Source organism: Trachinotus anak, unplaced genomic scaffold (genome assembly GCF_046630095.1).
Source record: "Trachinotus anak isolate AG129_WGS33_773 ecotype Australia unplaced genomic scaffold, CSIRO_AGI_Tana_v1 ptg000042l, whole genome shotgun sequence".
Classification (NCBI taxonomy): Eukaryota; Metazoa; Chordata; class Actinopteri; order Carangiformes; family Carangidae; genus Trachinotus; species Trachinotus anak.
In genome coordinates, this window is record NW_027273893.1 from 1,123,914 (window position 1) to 1,138,430 (window position 14,517).

At 41.1% G+C, this 14,517-nt stretch overlaps 2 protein-coding genes across 2 annotated transcripts; one reads left to right on the plus strand and one right to left on the minus strand.

The window, feature by feature from the left end:
* Positions 1 to 1,774: 1,774 nt before the first annotated feature.
* Positions 1,775 to 9,119, plus strand: LOC139615080 (high choriolytic enzyme 2-like). The gene is made up of 9 exons (XM_071472903.1): positions 1,775 to 1,843; positions 2,049 to 2,052; positions 2,199 to 2,276; positions 2,402 to 2,557; positions 4,071 to 4,191; positions 4,443 to 4,621; positions 6,314 to 6,395; positions 8,047 to 8,171; positions 8,999 to 9,119. Coding segments are annotated over exons 1-9 (807 nt in total). The 5' UTR covers positions 1,775 to 1,783; the 3' UTR covers positions 9,001 to 9,119.
* An 824-nt stretch (positions 9,120 to 9,943) lies between these two features.
* On the minus strand, positions 9,944 to 14,088 carry fadd (Fas (tnfrsf6)-associated via death domain). The gene is made up of 2 exons (XM_071472902.1): positions 13,648 to 14,088; positions 9,944 to 10,524 (listed from the first exon to the last, which is right to left on the minus strand). The coding sequence occupies exons 1-2, from the start codon at positions 13,943 to 13,945 to the stop codon at positions 10,247 to 10,249; spliced, it is 576 nt and encodes a 191-aa protein (XP_071329003.1). The 5' UTR covers positions 13,946 to 14,088; the 3' UTR covers positions 9,944 to 10,246.
* Between the last annotated feature and the right edge of the window lie 429 nt (positions 14,089 to 14,517).

Here is a 14,517-nt window from a genome sequence, read left to right on the forward strand (position 1 = left end):
CTCTCTGCATTGGCTCCCTGTAAAATCCAGAATCGAATTTAAAGTCCTCCTCCTCACCTACAAAGCCATTAATGGTCAGGCACCATCGTACCTTGGAGAGCTTATAGTTCCCTATTTTCCCAATAGGACACTTCGCTCTCTAAATGCAGGTCAACTTGTGGTTCCCAGAGTTTGTAAGAGTAGAATGGGGGGGGCAGAGCCTTCAGCTATCAGGCTCCTCTCCTGTGGAACCAGCTCCCAGTGTGGGTTCGGGAGGCAGACACCCTCTCTACCTTTAAGATCAGGCTTAAAACTGTCCTGTTTAGTAAAGCTTATAGTTAGGGCTGGCTCGGGTATGTCCTGACCCATCCCTTAGTTATGCTGCTATAGAGCTAGACTGCTGGGGGATTCCCATGATTCACTGGGCGCTCTCTCTCTATTTCTGTCTCTCTCCCCCTCTCTCTCTCAATGACTTCATGCCATTAACTTTGTATTTTTTCTCTCCCGTAGTTTGTGCTTCTCCTCTCTCTCCCTCTCTCTGTCCTCATTCTGCAGGTCTCTCTGCCTCTGGAGCAGCAGGATCCAGATCCACCACTACTCATCTTTACTATTAACCACTGTTACCTGTCATTATTATTGATAACACCATTACCGACACAGCTGTTCCTGGTCTCTCTCTCTTCTCTCCCCTCTCCTCCCCCTCCCCCTCTTTTTATCTCCTCCTAAACCCAACCGGTCGAGGCAGACCCCCCCCACCCTGAGCCCGGTTCTGTTGGAGGTTTCTTCTTGTTAAAAGGGAGTTTTTCCTCCCCCCTGTCGCCAAGCGCTTGCTCTTTGTGGGAACTGTTGGGTTTTTTTCTGTAGCAAAGTAAGGTCTTGACCTTACCCTGTAAAGTGCCTTGAGATAATGTATATTATGATTTGGCGCTATACAAATAAAATTGAATTGAATTGAATTGAATTTTTTTTTTTAAATGGACATGTGAACACCTACAGTGTCATGAGAACTGGACGATTGTTTTCTCAGTTTAACAACCAATTTAAGATAAAACAGGAGGAAATTTAACTCAAACACCCCATACAGAGTACAGTACATGGCCAAAAGTATGTGGACACTGTGTTCACACTCAAGGGTCAGGGCCTTTAGTTTCAGTCTGGGCATGGCCTGGTCTGGTGTCTACAAATAAATAAGTTTCCCAGTTTACAGAAGAGGAACCTGACTGGTCTGCAGGGACTGGGGTCACAGACGGGGGGGCTGGCCCATCATTACATCATTACAAGCACCAGCACTTGATCTCACTAATGCTTTTGTGTCCCTGCAGCTGGATTCAGCATCTGGAGGCTCCACTCTTCACACGAGTCTGTTTCTTCTGCTCACACATCCACCAGTCTTTTATATTATAAGAGATTCAGACATATTTTACAGAGAAATGCAGCGCTGTCCTCTGAAGCATGCACCCACCCACACACACTTGTGACAGATGCAATGTTTCACACAGGTTACAAGGACACAGAAGTTTCCATGTACAGGTTTGGATGTGTCATGTTGTTTATTGGTTCTTGGAGAATCTGAACAGTATAAAAACTCTGAGTGGGAGACAGCAGGACACTGTCCAGGTTCTCAGGTAAGAACCCCATCCTCCCACACCACTACACACTGTAATGTAACATGGATGGATGGTTTATTTTTGATGACACATTATTTACATTTTTTCAAAGTTTTCCACTGCGGATGTTTTGAATTCCTTTCCCTCTTCATCCTCTTCCTCCTTTTCTCTCTGGTTATTCTAGGTCTGTTGCAGCCATGTTGGCTTTCTCTTGGTCTCTTGTGGCCCTGCTGCTTGTCTCATCTTCCTGGGCTGAGGTAGCAAATTCCAGAAACCACCTTATTATTATTTACTTATTTAAGAGTTAATTATTTATTTATTCGTATTTCAACATGTCAGCTTTCCATAAAATGAACTGTTTCAGCCTCCTCACCTGCAGGTTTCAGGTTTCTCAGAGCAGAGCTGAGTTAGATTTGATCTTTGTCTTTCTCTTCTTTTCCATGTCCTTCTGGGCGAGCACAGGAAGGTAAGAATCAAATTATAACCCCTTTTTTTATCCAGCTTCGCATAAAGACTGTTATTATATATTATATGTATAGTTCAAATATTCAAAGCGCAATTGTTCAAAGTGATGGTGCATACAGCTCATACAGTGTCACGTATGTTGTGCAGAGGTCGCCGCCATTGACGAGGACACGTCCAGGGAGCTTTCTGTTGGTGAACTGCTGGAGAGAGCCAACAGAGACCGCAGTGAGCTCCTCACCATAACTCCTTATTCTGTTTCTGACCCCCCAACCTTCACCAAACCATTGAATAACAACAGTGGATCTGTGATGAATTTCTGACTCACCTCCACTCCTATGCTGGTTCTGCAGCCCCCGACTTTGATGAGCCCACCTTGATCGGAGGCGACATCGCCATCAAGTCTGAGGCTGACAGGAACGCTGACCCTTGCACCTCCAGAGGCTGCCTGTGGGGAAAGTGGAGCGATGGGAAGGTCTACATCCCTTACTACATCGCCAACCACTACTGTAAGCAGTAACAGTTTCATTATTAAAGGCTACAGTGTATAATTATTTATGCACCATCATCATAGCACATTAGGATTTCACATACAAAACATATGATTATTACAATCCAACAGTATATTAAATAGAACGAGTTCCAGTGCGACCAGCAACAACAGTAAAATGATTCATCAGTTTTAACAATTCACTAATAATAATTATTATAATACTAATGTTATTATATTACTAATAATAATTATAATTATAATTATTATTATATTCTCTCAAGAGCGATTCTGTTGATAATATTTCTGTGCCCTTTCTGAGCAGCACAATTTCTTTTATTGTGCAACATAAAATGAGAAACAGAGAAAACAAAAAGACAGAGGACATTGTGACCATTGAACATAAATAAAATGTACATAAAATAAGATTTATGTAAGTGTGTGTGTGTGTGTGTGTGTGTGTGTGTGTGTGTGTGTGTGTGTGTGTGGTAGATTAGTGGGAGCTAATTGTTTATCCTAATAATAGTAATTACAATAATAATGATTATTATACCATTATAGGTATTATAGTAATGATAACCTAGACATTACAATAATTGTAAAAATGACAGCAATGATATAATATTTAATTATAATATATAATATATATATATATATATGATGATAGTATAATATAAGACAATAATATATAATAGTGGAGAGGTGAAGAGGGGGCCGTGCCAGGACCCCAGAGGGGCAGGCAGGGGGGCGCCAGTCCTCCACCCAGGGCTGCAACCAGGGGTCCTTGTGGCGGGCAATTCAGGTGGCCCAGCAAGGGTCTATCCCTTCCCTTTCCCTCTCCCTCAAACCTCCCCAAATACAGACTGTATATATGCATGTAGATGGATCACATTATCACCTATATATATTCCAACATTAAGATTTTATACACTAAGAGCAGGTTTGTAAAAAAAAACAACAAAAAAAAAACAAAACAAAAACGTAGTACCAAAGCGACAAGCAAACATATAAATAAACTGCTGGAGTACGAAATTAAGTAAAGTGCATTCAAATATACAAAACTATATCTGTCTATCTATACCTATATACACACATTATATTTATTGTGCCACTATATTATATTAATAACAATAGATCAATGGCTAATAGATAGATAAACCAATGGATTGATATGTACAGTAATATTATTCATATCATAATCATAATAATCTATAAGTATATCACAGTAGAAGTGAGAAAGCACAATTTTAATGCAGCACATTCACTTTTATTGGAGGATTTTTACAGATTGGTGTGGCTTCTAATGAATGGATGTGAGTATTTTCCTCCATGTCAGTGCAAACATGGCAACATATTACAGGTTCAACCTGGCCTTCATTGGAGAACGGTACAGTAACTAAAAGTTACTTGAGGCCAGGGAACATGAATAAGTAACTTAAATAGGTTACATGTAAACTATAACATTCATGAGGCTGTAAGTGGGAGACAGTGGTGTCACAGACCTTCTCAACCTTCCGTGTTTGACCTGCCAGCCTCCAGAGAGCAGGCCATCATTATTCGTGGACTGGAGTCCTTCTCTTCAGTTTCCTGCATCCGTTTCAGACCCTACCAGAGTGGTGACCATGAGTGGCTGAGCATTGAGTCCAGGAACGGGTGAGTTCTCAGCCACAGACACACACAGGAGCTCTGTGAGCTTTTAATTTTTGCTCCACCAGTTTACACCTTTTGAAGAAGCCACTGATAGAAAGTTCTGCATGTTTAGATATAAAACATTTGTAAGAATGCAGCATACAATAAAATGGTTGTAAATTATAGTAACAATTCCCTGTAAAGGTCTTCATGTTAATATCTAGTATTGTATATTTCTATCTTCCACAAACTGCTTCATGTTTGTGTTTCCACAGCTGCTACTCATATGTGGGTCGTCAGGGCGGCGGTCAGACCGTCTCTCTGAGCCGTCAGGGCTGTCTCTATCACAGCACTGTCCAGCACGAGCTGCTCCATGCCCTCGGCTTCAACCATGAGCAGACTCGCTCCGACAGGGACAGCTACATCCAGGTGTACTGGGACAACATCATTGACGGTCAGATACTTCCAGCATCTATCACATGACTTGTATTGTTGTTTAGCTGCTCTGGAAGCAGCAACAGTCTCATTTTTTGCAAGGGTGCAAACTCATCAAGGGTGAAAAAGGTGACCAATCAGCGGGGGGGTCAGTTGGTTGCTTTCCATCTTGCATCAGCCCAGAGCTGTACTAAACCTTGACTGAGAGACTACATCATTAAAATTATATATGTCTATGAGGAGTCATCACGCTGATATATTGTCTGGACTGGATCCCACAGGGGTTGCTGCTGGGAAGTGCGACTTTCATTATGTGCATGTGCATATGGACTCATGCTAACACGGACAACATAATAAGTATATATAGACTTTTGACAGGTACAAGGTCAGCGAACAGAGACGCACTGCCCAGCGATCAGCATTGGCCTGCTCATACTTGCTGACATCAAACTTGGGGAGGGGAGAAAAGTTTACCTGATTACTCTCATGACCAGAAGGACAGTTGCTTTGACACAAGGGGAGACACCATGGCTGACTCTGATAGGCTGAGGCACCTGTCAATCACGCAAACACATTAATGAAATGTTTTTTTTCTTTAGCCTTCAAAAGCTGGTTGAAAGTTTACTCCAGCAATTTAGCTTTCCATTTATATAAAACTGAAAAAAGCATAATTCTGATGCAGCAGAACCAGATGTATCATTTTTTAAAACCATGTATTCCTCTTCCTTGTCCAAATCTGCCACCTACATTAGCCAAAATGCAACTTTATCACAGACAGTTATTAGGGTATGCTATGCTATGCAGTGGCTAATAAAGCATGGTGCCCCTAGCCTGCTGACTAGGCAGATGAGGAGATGAGGAAGATGAGGAGGGCAACAGAAGTCTGGCACCCAGTACAGTGCAGGCACACGCTTCAGTGAACTCAAGTGTTACAGTCCTTACACTATATTGTTTGTTTCACTAAAGCTGTAAAATAAATGTAGTAAAAAGCCTAATATTTATCTCTTAAATGTTGGAGTGGAAGTATAAAGTAGCATGAAATTACTCAAGTAAAGTACAAGTACCTTAAAATTGTCCTGTACTTAGACCCAAGAGATAAAACTCCAAAATTCCTGAGTGAAAACAAAGTAAGTGTCCATTATAGAAGCTAATATCAAAAAGGTAAAAGACTAACTAAACCATGAAATGACAAGCTAACATTGGAAATTAAAGGGTGCACCATGACCTAGCTAACATTAGTTAGCTAAACTATAACTTAACACTAAAGTTAGATACTATCTAACATTAGTAAGCTAAACTGTAATTTAAGAATAAAGTTAGAAACTAGCTAATATTTATGTTCCTCTGTAGATACTAATTCAGAAAGTAAAAGTACTGTATTAAATAAGTTAGCTACTGCTACTGTCATTTAGCTACAGTGTCTGTGTGAAACACAGGAGCAGAGGTCAAGGTTAAGAAATGGTATAGTCCACTTTAGGTGTGTCTGAAATTGTATTAAGATTCTTCCAGGCATGAATATGGGAAATATGTTGTAATATTTACAATTACAGGTAAGAAGGATATATACAGGTTTCAGAACAGTTTACACAACCTGAGGATGCTAATGAGTCTTTCTTTCACCCACTGAGCTAAAATTCAAATCTTTGCATTAGACTTTAAAACTGTAAATGTGTGTGTGATGTAATATGAATATTTTCTATCATATCTACAGGTATGGAGTACAACTTTTACAAGATTGATACTCTGAACCAGGGAACTCCTTATGACTACAACTCTGTCATGCAGTATGAGAGGTATGGGCAACTTCATATTTGTGTCATTAACTTTATTTGATTTTCCTTTATCTGTCACCTCCCTTGTTACTGCATATAATTCAATTCAATTCAATTCAATTGAATTTTATTTGTATAGCGCCAAATCATAATATACATTATCTCAAGGCTCTTTACAGGGTCAGGTCAAGACCTTACTTTGTTACAGAGAAAAACCCAACAGTTCCCACAAAGAGCAAGCGCTTGGAGACAGGGGGGAGGAAAAACTCCCTTTAACAGGAAGAAACCTCCAACAGAACCGGGCTCAGGGTGGGGGGGTCTGCCTCGACCGGTTGGGTTTAGGAGGAGATAAAAAAGGGGGGGTGGGGGGAGGAGAGAGGAGAAAAGAGAGAGAGAGAGAGACCAGGAACAGCTGTGTAGGTAATGGTGTTATCAATAATAATGACAGGTAACAGTGGTTAATAGTAAAGATGAGTAGTGGTGGATCTGGATCCTCCACAGGAGAGGAGCCTGATAGCTGAAGGCTCTGCCCCCCATTCTACTCTTACTAACTCTGGGAACCACAAGTTGACCTGCATTTAGAGAGCGAAGTGTCCTATTGGGAAAATAGGGAACTATAAGCTCTCCAAGGTACGATGGTGCCTGACCATTAATGGCTTTGTAGGTGAGGAGGAGGATTTTAAATTCTATCCTGGATTTTACAGGGAGCCAATGCAGAGAGGCTAACACAGGAGAGATGTGATCTCGTTTCCTAGTTCCTGTCAGTACTCGTGCTGCCGCGTTTTGGATCAATTGAAGGCTTTTTACTGAATTTTTGGGACATCCTGACAATAAAGAGTTACAGTAGTCCAGTTTTGAGGGAACAAATGCATGAACTAGCTTTTCAGTTTCCTTTAGACACAGAATGGGTCTGATTTTTGCAATATTGCGCAGGTGGAAGAAGGCTGTCCTAGAGACTTGGTTTATATGTGAATTAAAGGACAAGTCCTGGTCAAATGACACCAAGGTTTCTGACTGTAGCACTGGAGGCCAAGGTGATGTCATCCAGAGTCAGTATATTATCACATAGTGTATCTCTGAGGTGTGTCGGGCCAATTACAATAACTTCAGTTTTGTCTGAATTTAAGAGTAAGAGATTACTGGTCATCCAGATTTTTATATCCTTAAGACACACCTGAAGCTTGGCTACCTGGTTAGTCTCACCTGGCTTCATGGATAAGTACAGCTGGGTGTCATCTGCGTAACAGTGGACATTTATCTGGTGCCTCCTAATAATGTTTCCTTGAGGAAGCATATATAGATAGCATATATATATAAGTACTTTGTATCAGGGTCTGTGAAGTTTTATTGGTTTAAGATTAAGATAATTAGTTCCACACTGGGGGAAATTACAGTGTCAGCAGTAAAGTGGACAGTATAAGAGATAAAAACTGCAATATGTCAGTAAAAATACTTAAAAAGATAAATAATAGATAATAATATAGTTGACTGGTTGACAGACTGCCCTGTGAAAGAGGTTGCTTATCAGTGAGACAAAACCAGCAAATCTGCTTTTAAATCACATTTCAGGTCACACTACACCACGAATCAGTAAAATGACCAGAAGTATCTGGGACTACTCCTCACTTAGTTACCAAACCAGCCTGATATTGTGGTTCCTGTGATTCTCCAGGTACGCCTTCTCTAAGAACAACCGTCCCACCATGGTGCCCATTCCCAACAGCAACGTGGTCTTAGGCCAGGCCACCCAGATGAGCAAGAACGACATTGACAGGCTGAACAGGCTGTACAAGTGCTGTAAGTACTGTGGCTCAGCTGGACCAAAGAGAAACTTACAGACGTTAAAGAAGACACAGAAACAGAGTCCGAGTAAAGCCCTGCTGACTATACACTCCAACCAATGCTTGATGGGTCTTTACAGTGCAACAATAGTATTCAACTGGCTTTAAAGGCTGGGTTCACATTTTTTCACGACCGTCTTAAAACAAAAATCATTCAACAATCATTCCTCCTATTTATACTTGTCTGTGATGCATTTCCCACGCATGTGATGGGGGGAAATATTCGCAGTTTGCATTCTGAAAGTTCAGACCTCAGCAGAAACATGATGTGATCAGGGTGGGACCGCCACCCAGTGCCTCTCCTCCTGTCCACCTGAACCCTATGAAAGCCATCAATGGTAGCAGATGGATCCGGCCCCTGGAGTAACTGTGGCTGTACTGAATGATTGCATTCAGAAAGGTTAGATAAGTAAAAATGAAAACATGCATGACAAAGGAAGAAAGATATACAGTTGGAAAAAAAAACTAGGTTCGGAAATGAAATCTTCTCCCAGTCAGTGTGGACAGGAGGAGTGATCACAACAAGAACTCTTTCAGTGTTCGCATAGTAGGCATGAGTATTGTTTTAATACAGACTTCATCAATGTGAACCTTTAACGTTAACCATGTGGGCTCATTGTTTCCCTGGATATCTTACTACATAAATACTGTAAGTCACAAACAAGTAGAACCTGAGCTGTTTGAATGTGTGTGCTGCAGTGATGTCTGAAAAGACAACATTCACACAGCATTTACCAGTCCAACTTTTGCATTGTCCCCTAATGACATGCATTTGCTCTGCAGAGACTGTATGTGACCTTTGACCTGCTGCCTGGATGACATCAGAGCAAAATGAGGGAGAGGAGGAATTCCGGCGGTTTGGACGGTCCTGTAACAATAAACCTGCAAACTTCAAACCATAAAATCTGCCTGCTGTTCAATGATGTTAATAAGACACTTGATTTCACAGATAATCTAATTTTGTTTTCAAATCACATTAAGTCATCAGTGTGAGCAGCCTCAGATCAGGAAATAAAGCTGCTTTCTGTTAAAACTGTTACAACTCATCCCTGTTCATTTACCTTCCAGCATTAAATTTAATGTCTCATGTCTGTTCAATATGAAGCTACAGCCAGCAGCTGCTTAGCTTAGCTTAGCACAGACACTGTAAACAGGGGGTAGGACACACTTATTCAAGTTGTGACTTTTGTAGTTAAAAGCACGTGTTATAATATACGTATACAATAATAAATGCATAACTCAAATTATAATATTTAGTTATTAAAGATAAAAAAACTTTATTAATATAGTCCCTAGGGAAATTCAAATTGTCCAGTAGCTTATTCATGTAGAGACAATTTTAGTCTGTGTCATGATCCAGCATTTGTAATAATACATGTATTATAATAACAATTAAATAATTCTAATAATATTATTTAGTTATTATTATAATACTTGTATTATAATACACCCATGCAAGTGTGTCCCAGCCAGGTTCATCACTTTTTTGTGTCCCCTGAAAACACTGTTGTGTTTGTGTTATGAATATTTGCAGCTTATGTGTTGTCAAATAGATGAATAGATCTACATTCACACCTCCACTGATGCTAAAAAAATCATTCTCATTTTCACAGGTCTTTAAAGTGGTGTCACTACAACCACATGCTATACAGCTGTTCCCTCTAATGATGACACTAACTGACACTAACAGGAGATCATGAGGTGACACATCATCATGTAAACTTCTCATTTCAGTTTCATTACCTTTATTTAATAAATCTTAGTTTTCATCTCCAGATAAAAACATGACACGTGACCATTCTGTTCCTGTGTCAGCTCTGACACTGACACAAGCTGTGATCACTTTACACACTGTCACGTCCTCTGGTTTATCTGCCATCACATTCAGGAAGTCAATTTATTCACCTCAACAAACATGCTTCTTTTTTTTCTTTTTTTTAATAGGTTTGTATAAATCTCCTCTTTTGATAAATTGATATTCATTTTCATTCCCAGAGTTAATCTCAGTCTCATGTGATCTGTGGATCTTCATCAGTGCCCAGAGGTCTTCAGTTTGTCCTCCACTTTATCAGCAGTCAGGTTGAACTGACAGGCTCTCAGAGCTTCTATCAGCTGTGTTGCTCGGGCCTCGGCTCCTCGACTCTTCCTCCACTCCTTCAGCAGTTCCACCACCGTCTCCTCCAGGTCAGTGGGATGCCTCTTGCTGATGGACTCCAGCTTGACCTCAGTCACACCCAGACTGCGGCCAAGTTTACGCCAAGACCGTCCCAGATTTTCTGCAATCACTTGTGTGGCGACTTCCAGTTTTGCTAAAAGAAGAGAAAACATAAAACATTACTATTCAAACACCTCTGTAGGCCCACAAGGGGAAACTGGGAAACAGGCCTCATTGGTTCCGAGTCAGTTGATCCAACCCGATCAGAAAGCTACATCTTCTTAGACATCATATTCAAGGTCTTTTTAAGGACTTTCAGGCCCAATTCCCTCAAAGTCAAGGACCCAACACAGCACAGTTTGATACACAGATCAAGTTAATTACTGTTACAACACTGCGACTTTTTATAATGAGAAGCAGACAGAGAGAGAGAGAGAGAGAGAAAAAGAGAGAGAGAGACAGGCAAAGAGAGAGAGACAGAGAAAGAGAGAGACAGAAGACAGACAGACAGACAGACAGAGAGAGAGAGAGAGAGAGAGAGACAGAGAAAGACAGTCAGAGACAGAGAGACAGAGAGAGAGAGAAACAAACAGGAGACAGAGAGAGAGAGAAAGAGAGGGAGAGAGAGACAGAGAGGGAGAGACAGAGAGAGAGAAGGTTGTTGTGTCACAGACTTTTGTGTTACACTGATGCAAACTGTTGTTACACTGATGCAGACTGTGTTGTGTTACACTGATGCAGACTGTGTTGTGTTACACTGATGCAGACTTCGTTGTGTTACAGACTGTGTTGTGTCACACTTTTGTAGACTGTTGTGTTAAACTGAAGCAGACTTGTTACACTGTTACAGACTGTTGTTGTGTTACACTGATTCAGACTGTTGTTACACGGATGCAGACTGTGTTGTTACATACTGTGTTGTGTTACACTGTTACAGACTGTTGTGTTACACTCTTGCAGACTGTTGTTGTGTTACACTGATGCAGACTGTGTTGTTACATACTGTGTTGTGCTACACTGTTACAGACTGTGTTGTGTTACACTCTTGCAGACTGTTGTTGTGTTACACTGATGCAGACTGTGTTGTTACATACTGTGTTGTGCTACACTGTTACAGACTGTGTTGTGTTACACTGACACAAACTGTTGTTGTGTTACACTGACATCACATATTTACTAAAGTTAAAAAACACAAAAGATCTTCAGTTTCTACTTTTGCACTGAATATATAAATTCAAGCACCTTCAATGATCCTTGTTGCTATGTCGCTTTCAAGGATGTTAAGGACCTGTGGGAACCTTGTTCAGCCATCACCTTAACACTTAAAATCCTGTCTGTATAGATTTATCTCTTACACAGAAACCATTTCCTTCCTTCATCAAAATGACTGGTGTGTGTGTATAACAACAGTCACTACAGTGTGTGTGTGTGTGTGTGTGTGTGTGTGTGTGTGTGTGTATGTGAGAACATGAGTCTGACTTCACTGAGCACAGGCAACATTTTACCTCTGAGCTTCTTATCAGTTTTTAAACTGACGATCAGTTGTTGAGCAGGAACATAGAGGAACACTGTCGTGTGTCCGTGTAAGGTCCATGTACGTTCAGACAAATCGTTTTTCGTTTTGAAAAAGAAATGAAAACATGGTATTTCCGTTTTCTCGTTTTAAGCCAAAAACGGAAAAACAGATCCGTTTTCCGTTTTTCTTGTCAGCATTAAAAAACAAAAAACAAGAACATCAAAATACAAGAAACAAGCACAGATAGACAGACAGTTTGTTTATTATTTGTCTATTTTACAGAACCCATTTAATGTTGGGGTTAGATCAGAAATATCTCTAATATGATTTTTTTCCTTTGAAGTCTGATGTATATACACAATTTCAAGAATAGAGACAATTAATGTGTAAAATTGCTTCATTATACTGACACGTAGCCTACACAAAACTGTCACAACTGCAAAGAGCAAAAGCATTTGTTTATTTGGCACAGTACAACACTTTAAAAAAGAAGAAAGAAAACAGACAGCTGTTGGCTATCGTTTATTTTGTTTAAATGGGTGAGGGTTAATGTGCAATGCTCAGCTGTCAGAAATTAAAAGCTTGCCTCATCTCTTGTCATGTTTTGGCTGTGATCACGTTTTTGTAGGCTATTCCTCACAGCTCTCCATTAAATCAACCTGCTCCTCCCGGCTGAAATCACAGGCGCAGCTCATCACCGCCGTGATACTAGTTCGGTCTGACCGGGGATTTGGGTTTTGTTGAGCCGCATCATGAACACAGAGCCTGGCTGTGTTGGCCATCATCCCCCGTAGTAAAGCACAGGTCTACTATTCATGTAAAAACTGCGCCACCCTGTGGCTAAACATCAACTGCACTTAAGTCATAAATTCTCATTTTCAAAATCATTAGCCTGTTACAATAATGTAGCCTAGTCTTGACCTCTGCTGGTGACTTTATAGATGTTCTTAATTTAGGCAGGGAACGTATAGCCTAGCTAATTAGGGTAAAGTTTTTCAACAAAGTGCATTCACACACTCAGCTAAAATGATAATTATAGGCCTATCAGGTTCTTCCAAACAACCAGCTGTTATAGTTTCACAGAAGTAAAATAAATGTGAACCATACGGTGCAGAAAGAGAACGGTAGTATATGCTAAGAGGTTAGCACCAGCAAGCTAAACTATTATTTTGACGGTTTTACACTCCACTTCCGCTTCCGGTCTGTCCGCCGTCATATTCATAAATAAGAAACGAAAAACGAAAAAATGAATTTGCAAAAACCAAATTTCGGCCGTTATTTGGTTTTGGTTTTTTCGTTTTCTCGTTTTTTTGATGCTGACAGCAAAAACCGTTTTTCCGTTTTTGGTTTAAAACGAAAAAAGGAAAAAGGGGCGCTGTTTCCGTTTTTTCGTGTTTTGCTTTTGAATGAAAAACGGATTATACTTTGATGCCTGGACCGTGTGACAGGTTCCAACAGGCACCTGCCAGTTCTGCACCTGGTCAGGAGGTGGAAAAACACCCACCACACTGGCCTCTGAGCTGTTCGAAGTGAGCTGCCTCTGCGGACACGCCTGTGCAGGTTCACACACTCATTTCCCTTCATGCATTGCAGCTTGAGCCTGTAGCTGCGTTTGTTTCCAATTTTGATAAACTGACGTCAGGTCGGACACAGTCTACTATATCTGTATCCGTGAGCTCAGTTCACACAACTCATAAAAATGTATTATTGTTATTAACAGTAGTGGTACCAGCAGTAGCAGCCCCCCGTCCTGAGTCATACCTCTCTCCGTGTCGTTCGGTCGGTCTCCGCCGTCTCCGGGGCCGTCTAAACCGAATAGCTTGTCTGACAGGTCGTGTCGCTGGATGTTGAGGAGGCGCTCGGACAAATACTCGGTGTTGTCGGGTCCCAGTTTGCCTCTTTCCATCAGGAGCTGGAACAGTTTGGACCCGGTGCTGATCTTCTCCAGGTCTTTTTTCCCGATCACGTTTTGACACAGGAACTTCATTTTGTCCAGCTCCTCGGAAGACAGCTGGTCTGAGATCTTCAGTAAGACGGCTTGAAAGTCCGAGGAGTTCATGTCTCTGATAGACCGGTCTTAGATCTGATCTCTGAACTAGGAAACACTTCACTATTACTTTCACTTCCGTTTCTGTCTGTGTCTGCTTCCAGCCTCACAGGCTCCAGTGAGACTCTGTGTGGTCATGGATCAGATCCAGATCCTGATTTTATCTTTTTGACTTGTACATTGTTGGTCTTAACCTCAGGACTCAGATGATCTCAGATGAGTTTGTAAATGAACTTGTACTTTAAACCAGGGGGAGACCCAGGGTGCGCTGGAGAGGTTTACATCTCTTGGCTGGTTTTAAAATCCCCCCTGGAAGAGCTGGAGACCAGGAGACCTGGAGACCCCCGAGACCAGAACAAGAGTAAGCACTATAGGCTAGAGACGACAACTCGTGTTTTTCTGTGTGAATTGCACAGTTCAGTGTAGTCTGCAGACAGACCCCTCCCAGCCTTAGAGCTGCTCTCCTCTCTCCTCCTCTGCATGTTTTTCAGATTTTAAAAAAATCTACATTTTTGTGTGCAGTTATTATTCCTCTTAAAATATGTTGAGAGCATCAATCAAAAGTAAAGCAGTACTGTTGTAAA